Below are 9,554 nucleotides of genomic sequence, written 5' to 3' on the forward strand. Positions count from 1 at the left end.
ATATATATATATATATATATATATATATATATATATATATATATCTGTCTCATATTTTGAGAGCAGCTATACATTTTCTTTTTACTTTAGACTTAAAAAACAATGACTAGTATTGAAGAGTTTAAAAAATTCTCAAAAGAAATGATTGATTACGTTGCAAACTACTACGAAAATATAGATAATAAAAGTGTGCTTCCTAAAGTTCGTCCGGGTTACCTTAGAAGCCTTTTGCCTTCGAGCGCACCTTTTGAACCTGAAAAATGGGAAGATATCATGAAAGACGTTGAAAATTTTATTTCTCCTGGAGTTACTAATTGGCGACACCCTCACTTTCATGCATATTTTACAACTGGTATAACCTTCCCATCAATTGTAGCTGATATTTTGGCTAACGCTTTGGCATGCCCAGGTTTTTCTTGGATATCGATGCCAGTCAGTACTGAGTTAGAAATGGTAATGATGGATTGGCTTGCGGATTTTATAGGTCTACCTGAACATTTTAAGTTTTCTTCGAATAGCTCAGGAGGTGGTGTTCTACAAAGTTTTGCAAGTGATGCTACTCACTACACTTTGTTACTTGCACGATCTAGAATAACTAAAAATAATTCATGCGTTAGCGACATTATGTCAAAACTTGTAATGTATACATCAAGTCAATCTCATTCTTCTGTATCAAAAGCTGCATTGTTGGCGGGAATTAAAATACATTACGTTGATACAGACGAAAACTTTATTTTGAGAGGAGAAGAGCTTGAAAAAGCAATTTGTAAAGATAAGCAAAATGGACTTATTCCATTTTATCTATGCGCAACGCTTGGCACTACAACTTCATGTGCGTTTGACAACATTCAAGAATTAGGACCAATATGCAATAGGGAAAAAATATGGCTCCATGTTGACGCGGCTTATGCAGGAAGTTCGTTTGCATGCGAAGAGAATCGTTATCTAATGGCAGGTGTTGAATTAGTAGATTCATTTAACTTCAACTTACATAAGTGGATGCTAGTATCTATTGATTGCTCTGCATTATGGGTGAAAGACAAAAGCGAAATAAGTAGTGCTTTCAACGTTGATCCCGTCTATTTAAGATTTCCTATTGGCGGAGAATTGCCTCAATACCGGCACTGGCAGATTTCATTAGGGCGTCGTTTTCGGTCTCTAAAAGTATGGTTTACTTTACGTCTTTATGGAAAAAAAGGAATACAAAGTTACATTCGAAACCATATTCAACTTGCACATGAATTTGAAGCCATTATTCAGTCTGACAATAGGTTTGAAATTAGTTATCCAGTTACAATGGGTTTGGTTTGTTTTCGCTTAAAAGGTAGCAATGAACTTAATGAAAAATTAAACGAGTTAATCAATGCAGAAGGTGAAATACACATAACTCCATCAAAACTTGGCGACAAATTTATTTTGCGGCTGGCTATCACTTACGAACATGCGAACACAGAGCATATAAAATTTGCATACGATAATATTAAGAAGCACGCGGATTTGTTACTTTTGTAAGTTTACTTTAAAATGTAAACTAAACTTAAAAATATAGAATCAGTTGTGCTTTAAAGTTTCTTTCCAATTTTTTAATTCTTTTTTATATATACTTGAGAAACTTTTGTTCATTTTAAACATGTAAACTAAAATAAGTTGACTTAAGCGACCGAATCGGTCAATTTAGTGGAGCTGTACAGGATAAAATATATAAAACTTCTGTAAAAAATAGGATTTAATATGAAAATACTGGATAATTTTCTGTCCGGAATCCGTCTAAATATATACTGAACATTGCATTATACTAAATTTTTTTTTTTTTAATATATAAAGTTTTTTAAAAGTTAATTCAGGTCATTTCAACAGTTCCTCAAAAAATTTGATTTTAAGCTTGTTTTAAAGTAGTCAGTAAAAACTGACTTTAAATCTCTTTGATTTAGAGTGCTCAAAATCAAATTATGTTAAAATTTGATTTTGAGCACTCTAAATCAAAGAGATTTAATAAATTTTGGCTGACCATATTTTTTTTATGTTTCAGATATGATTTTCGAAATTATGGGGCGACCATATTTTTTTTATGTTTCAGAGACTTTCAAGCTTTGTGCAAGTAATAAGTTTAGGTATGGTTTTGCAAAAACCATAAAAAAACCAAAATGTTAGGATTTTATAACAGGCGTTAATGAGCTGGTTTATATAATTTTTAAAAATTAGATAATTCTTAAATAAAAATTAGATAATTTCTAAAAATTAGATTTAACCATTTTTTGTATGAATGTATTCAAAATTATAATAAACTTTAAACCTAATATTTGCCACAGATATACTAATTGCACTAAGTTTGGCAGAGATTGTGTTAAACTTTTTAGAAAATATGTTTAGCTAAATATGTACTAATTGTTTTGCAATATAGAATAACTAATAAATTTGATAAATTAGTAAACTTACTTTAAAAGTAAATTATGCTTGATATTTGCAGAATCAGTTGTCATAGTTACATTTCTAAGTTATTATATCATATTACACTTTTTCATTATTATTATTATTGCTATTATTGTTGTTACTATTATTATTATCATTATTAGTATTTTTATTATTACTATTATTGTTACTACTATTTTTATCATTATTAATATTAGACAGAGTTGAACTTAACATCTTTCAAAACTCAACCCAAATAGCATCAATTGCAAAGGAAGTAGAAAAAATCAAAGAGAGTTTAAATTTTCATAAAGATTTTTTTCAATAAAAAAATGAAAACCGCCATTGATTGTCTTGCAAAATAAAATCTGGCAAACACCAAAATACAAAATAACAACAATGAACTTATAAAAATAAATAACAAACTCAGAGAGATTGAGGATAGGTCAAGGCGTAATAATCTAAGAATCGATGGTGTCCCTAAAAATTACAATGAAAACTAGGCTGAATGTGAAATAAAGGTAAAAGATATATTCAACGACATATTGGGGGTCAAAAGTGTAAACATTAAAAGAGCACATAGAATAGGCAAAGTAGTTCATAACAAACATAGAGCAATAATCCTAAAACTTCTGGATTTTAAAGATAAAACAGAAATTCTCAGCAACTCTTTCAAATTAAAAGGTAAAAACATTTTCATATATGAAGATTACTGTAAGGAAACGAATGTTATCGAAAGACGCTACGTGAGAAAATGAAAATTGAAAGACAATTATATTTCATACGACAAACTTATTGTTCGGGATTGGTAGTATGCAAAAAGTTTTGTAGTATGCAATAAGTTGATCACTTCCAATATGAAAGTCTTCCTAAAGGACTTTCAAATTGTCGCAAAGTATTATTTATTGCCAAATCTATATTATAGTGAAAATGGAAACAGTTAATAATTATTTTGAAAAAAGAGTTAATTTATTTGAAACCCATTCATTACACGTAGACGACAAATACGAATCACGTCCCGATTATTTTTTTCTATAAGTGTTAATTTAAAAAAAGAAAGGCAGAGAATTTATTTTTACTTATTTAAAAAGCTTCGCAAAAGTGAAAAAAAAACTACTATTCAAACTTGCTTAATAAATATAAGCACAACTCAAAACGCGTCTGGCAAATTATAAAGGAGGTGTCTGAAAAGCTCAAACCAAATAAAAATTTACTCCCAAATTTTATTCAAATTGACAATAAATCAATAAATGACTCAAACGATATTGCATTTGAACTTAATAAGCTTTTCACCCCTATTGGGACAAAATTAGGCGATAGTATTTCATTCATTAAAGATAAATCTGTTTGAAACATCAATAAGCTCTAATCTAAATTTTAATGAGTTAACTTTTAATGAATTTTAGGTTGCTTTTAAGTCATTTAAACGAAATAAAGCTACTGGGTATGATAATATTAACACAAATATTGTGATTGACTGCTACGATGTTATAAAAGATATTTTTTATAAAATCTTCCGAGCATCCATTGCACAAGGGTCTTTTCCAGATAAACTAAAAATAGCAAAAATAACTCCAATCTTTAAGACAGGGAATCGTACAAATATAGCAAATTATCGCCTTATTTCAGTTCTTCCAGTTTTTTTTAAAATTTTAAAAAGAATAATATACAACCAAATCTACTTTTATCTTGTTGGAAATAAAATTTTATACTAAAACTAATTTGATTTAAAAAAAATAATTCAACCGAGCATGCCATTCTTTAGCTTACGCGCAGTATAACAGACTCTTTAAAATACTATTGTTTTACACTAGCAGTACTTAATGATTTGTCTAAGGCATTTGATACAGCCAATCTTCAAATCTTGTTAAAAAAAACTAATATCATATGGCATTAAGGATAAAACCCTATTCTGGTTTGATAGTTATCTTGCTAACCATAAACAGTTTGTTTACAATAAAGATTCTATATCTCATCTATTAGTGAATATAAGATTTGGTGTTTCACAAGGATCCATGCTTGGCCCAGTTAATTTTTTAGTATACATAAATGGTCTTCATAAATCATCAAACTTAACAACAATAAGTTTTGCAGATGATACAAACTCTTTTTTTGTCTTATGAAGATATTATTATGCTTTTTACTAATATGACAAATAAATTTAAAAAAAGTTTCTGTTTGGTTTAAACAAAATAGATTGTCTCTAAATATAGAAAAAACTAAATGGACACTTTTTATACACCTTCCAAAAAACAGAAACTGCCTCATATCATGCCACACCTTTCAATTGATATGATAATAATAAAAAGAGAAAAAGTTACTTAGTTTCTCAAAGTATATTTTGATGAAAATCTATCTTGGAGATATCATATTGATAATAACTCCAATAAAAATTCTAAATGCATGGGAGTTCTCTATAAAGCAAGAAATATATTAAGAATCATCATTTAACACAATTATGTTATTCATTTAAACATTGTAATATAAACTACGCGAATATTATAAGGGGAAGCACTCAAAAAACGAAGTTTAAATCTTTTTACCTTCATCAGAAACACGCAGCTCGCGCAATAAATTTTAAAAATCGGTTTTTTCATACGAAACAACTTTTTAAAGAAATGAATACTTTAAATGTATATCAACTAAATGTCTTAAATACTCTATGTTTCATGTTTAAATGTAGAGAAAATTTATTGCCAAATGTATTACAAAATCTTTATTGTATGAAACCTAAAAACAAATATAATCTTCAAATTAATAACAATCTTATTGCTTCTTTTTGCCGTAAAAGCAAAAACCAGTTTTTTATTTCTTGTCAAGGTCCTTATCTTTGGAACAACATAGTTTTACCAAATTTTGATTTTTCTACTCAATTGACTTTTGCTTCATTCAAACAAAAATTTAAAAAAGTTATATTTTTATATTAAAAATATCTTGATTTATTTATGTTTTTTTTTTTTGTTTGTTTGTTTGTTGTTGTTTTATTTTGTATATTATTTGGTTTAACATTTTATTTTGGTCCTTAAATGTTTTTGCATAAAGGTGTATTAATATTTCATTACAGACATAGTATTTTTATTAAAAACTAACCATATATGTCGTTACTAGTAGTAGTAGTAGTAGTAGTAGTAGTAGTAGTAGTAGTAGTAGTAGTAGTAGCAGTAGTAATAGTAGTAGTAGTAGTAGTAGTAGTAGTAGTAGTAGTAGTAGTAGTAGTAGTAGTAGTAGTAGTAGTAGTATTAGTAGTAGTAGTAGTAGTAGTAGTAGTAGTAGTAGTAGTAGTAGTAGTAGTAGTAGTAGTAGTAGTAGTAGTAGTAGTAGTAGTAGTAGTAGTAGTAGTAGTAGTAGTAGTAGTAGTAGTATTAGTAGTAGTAGTAGTAGTAGTAGTAGTAGTAGTAGTAGTAGTAGTAGTAGTAGTAGTAGTAGTAGTAGTAGTAGTAGTAGTAGTAGTATTGTTATTAGAACAAATATTTAACAGCCATTAATATATATAATATTAAGAGACCGGGCTCCAAAAAATATGTCAATTATTCTCAAAAAAAGTTCAAACAGTGCCTTTCTGCTATTAACAAAGTTCGAAATTAGTTAAACCTAAAACACATTCAAAACACAGGACATCCTGCAACGTTTACTGCTTTGGAAAAATCTGCTTTCGTTTCTCACATCTGTGTAGTGTCTGAATTTGGATTTCCTGTAGATGAGTTGGATTTTAGGTTTATTGTGAAGGATTAACTCTCTTCCCAAAACAAAACTATTCCACAGTTTATAAATAATTTTCCTGGACTAGAACAGAGTAAACTATTTTTAAAAAGACATCCCATCCTCACTTTGCCTTTGGTAGCCAACATAACACACTATCGGGCTGTTATTGACAAAAAAAACCTCAAGCGAGTATATTAAAAACCTCACCCAAGTTGTTGCAAATATGCCAGCAGAAAATATATACAACTATGATGAAACAAATCTAAGTGATGAACCAGTCCGCAATAGTAGTAATAGAAGTAAATTACAGTTTAAAAATATACAAATACATGCCAGTATTTAATAAATAGTAAATATAAGAATAAAATTATAATATATAAAGTATTATAATTTTTTTCCTAGCCCGGCTATCAACCCACGCTAAATCTTATAACTTTACCGAGGCAGGAGCCGGGTTTGCAAAAATTTTCTTTTTTGCCGAAGCCGAGGCCCCGATCACTTACTACGGGACATATATGTCCTGGTTCATTTAAAACTATATTGAAATTCAGCTTTTGTTTATATCCGCTTAAAAATTAATCAAAATATTAGTCACATAGTTAGACAATACTTTAAAACAACTTTTGTCTTATTCGCGAGTTTTTTGAGTTTATTTTTTTTCTTCATAATTATGAATTTAAAAAATTTGCCAGTTTCGGCAAAATTAATTGTCACTCTTTTATATAAAACAGTGATAATTAAAATATGTTGCTTAGATTTAGTAAGTTACAATATAATTTGTAGTTCTTTAAAGGATCATGCTATACCTTTGAAACAGTTTTTATATATTACTTATTCTTTGTTGAATAAAAATAATACATACTTTATATCTGCATTATCGTTCTGGTGTAGTTTTTTTTGGTAATTAGTTGTGGGACATATGTCCCACTTTTTGAAGTCTTTTTTTGTATGAATTGGTTATTATCTTTATTATTTTTATTTGTTGCAATCTTTTAGTAAACAAGTAAAAAATGAGTCAAAAAAGATATTACTCTGCTGCTGAAGTTGCGAATATTATTTTAAAAGATATTCCAATAGAAAATTACAGTGATCTGGAATCATCAGATTTAGAAGATGAAGATTTTGTATTAGTAGACCAAATTTAACTGAGCAAGATGAGAGTGAGATAAGTTTTTATTCCAATTCAAACTATGAAAATATTAATATAGCATTACCAGATAACTCTAGTAGTTCATTTGATCTTGCACCTAACAAAGAAAATCTTGTTGTCAATCAAGACAGGAAGTGAAAGAAAAAATAATAAAGGATGATCTTACTTGACCTTTATGAACCTCGAGGTAGCTACTTGATAGATTTCTATTTGACATAAAGTATCAATAGCTTGAACTTGTTGCATGTATTCTATATTATACATAAAATAATGATTAAGCAATGTATAAAATAATGATTAGTAATAATAAGTAAAGATAATTTCAAACCATTTGCTCATGTACAGGTCCTTCATTTGTTCATGTACAGGTCCTTCATTTGTTCATGTACAGGTCCTTCATTTGTTCATGTACAAGTCCTTCATTTGTTCATGTACAGGTCCTTTATATGTTTATTTTGATAAATGCAAACCCTGTAGACTATTTTTTGAAATACTATGATGATGAAATTATGGAATTTATTACTTATCAGAGTAACTTGTATATACATCAGTTTCAGAAAAAGTTCAAGTGCTAACAAAAAGTTTCTCCTTCCTGGTTAAACTACTGGAGTAGTGAAACCGATATGACAGTGCTATTTGTTTCAGATAACGTTTTACAAAATAGGTTTATACAAAAACTTTCTAATATACACTTAAACAACAACATTTAATACCAGCTGACAATACAGATAAATTATATAAGTTACGTTATGGATAGGCAGCTTGAATAACAACTTAAACAAGTTATACGCTGTATCGCGTTATCTTAGTATTGATGAGAGCATGATACCTTTTAAGGGTCGTAGCTCTTTAAAATAATATAACCCTAAGAAACCAATTAAAAAGGGATATAAGCATTGGTCGATGGCTAATATGGATGGATATTTTTTTAAATTTGAAATATGCCAGGGAAAGAACAATAAATGTATACAATGTATACAATACAATGCAAAAGTATTTTAAGTTCAGTAAAAAAGTTGTTTATCAACAAAATCTTTACAAGGAAGATATCAGGAAGTTTACATTAGCAACTACTTCATTTCTGTTCCTCTCAAGGAGTATTTGTTCTCACATCATGTTATATGTTGTGGAATTTTCCGTATTGATAGAAAGTCTAGAAAAGATAGAAAGTGTTGATAAAAAATATTGATAGAAAGGAATTTTGCGTATCGATAGAATATCTGCCCAAAACTTTTGTAAAGATAAAGATTTAAAGAGGGGAACTTTATTTAAAGAGTTTCTAAAGATAACATTTTTGTTTATGAATGGATGGATAAAAGACCAGAGCATGTCATATTTAACTTTCATAGGACTGAAAAAGCAGTGATCAAACGAAAAAATAAAGATGGCAGTATTTTGATGATCTCATGTCGTCAGGCGGTAAAAGACTATAGCACTTATATATATATATATATATATATATTTATGTATATATATATATATATATATATATATATATATATATATATATATATATATATATATACATATATATATATATATATATATATATATATATATATATATATATATGCATATATAGTAGAGTCCCATTAACTCGGACTTTCAACGAGTATATATATTTTGTCCGACTTAGCGAATGTCCGAATTAAGCAAAGCTCTCGTTATGTTGGACTTTCTGTTAAATGTGTGACTTAATGAGATTTCGAGACTTTTTGACACAGAATGATAAAGGAATGTTTTTGTGTCGGATATTTAAAAACTACATATAACATGCTCTGTCCAAATCCTCATTTAGGAAGACTCGCATTCTCACTCTTTCGCAGAAGTTGTATTTTTTGATTGATTATATTGTTGTTGTTTTTTGACAATAATTCTCCTTTATCGAATTTATAGTATTATGCTATAGCTCTTTTTTTGGGCTTTCTTTTAGCAACCTTCGACATTTTTAATAAATAAAATTTAATCAAAAATTTAGCGAACCGAAGATATCAGTAAAAATGTTTAGATTTGTTAACTTATATTTGACGCAAAAGTATTTAACTTTTTGAAAATTCTAAATTTTGAGTTTTATTTGATCTTTTTGAATTTTTTATATAATCATCATTAATAAATAGAATTTAATCAAAGCTTAACCAAATCGAAGATATCAGTTAAAATGTTTAGTCATATTTAATTATATTTGATGCAAAGGTGTTTTATTTTCGAACGTTCAAACTGGAAGTTTTGTTATTATAAGCATTTAAATGCAATTAAATGCACTTATATGTACTTATATGCAGTTCAAAATAAA

General features: G+C 28.1%; 1 protein-coding gene across 1 annotated transcript; it reads left to right on the forward strand.

Moving 5' to 3' along the window:
- The first annotated feature begins 75 nt into the window (after positions 1-75).
- On the forward strand, positions 76-1,567 carry LOC100212300 (aromatic-L-amino-acid decarboxylase). The gene has a single exon (XM_065790415.1). It carries the CDS (start codon positions 103-105, stop codon positions 1,510-1,512), a length of 1,410 nt encoding a protein of 469 aa, XP_065646487.1. The 5' UTR covers positions 76-102; the 3' UTR covers positions 1,513-1,567.
- Positions 1,568-9,554: the final 7,987 nt, after the last annotated feature.

This window comes from Hydra vulgaris, chromosome 02 (assembly GCF_038396675.1).
Source record: "Hydra vulgaris chromosome 02, alternate assembly HydraT2T_AEP".
NCBI classification, from domain to species: domain Eukaryota; kingdom Metazoa; phylum Cnidaria; class Hydrozoa; order Anthoathecata; family Hydridae; genus Hydra; species Hydra vulgaris.

Bases quoted from the DNA above. Each gene is read 5' to 3' on its own strand.
- LOC100212300 (XM_065790415.1), top strand. From the start codon at position 103: ATGACTAGTATTGAAGAGTTTAAAAAATTCTCAAAAGAAATGATTGAT.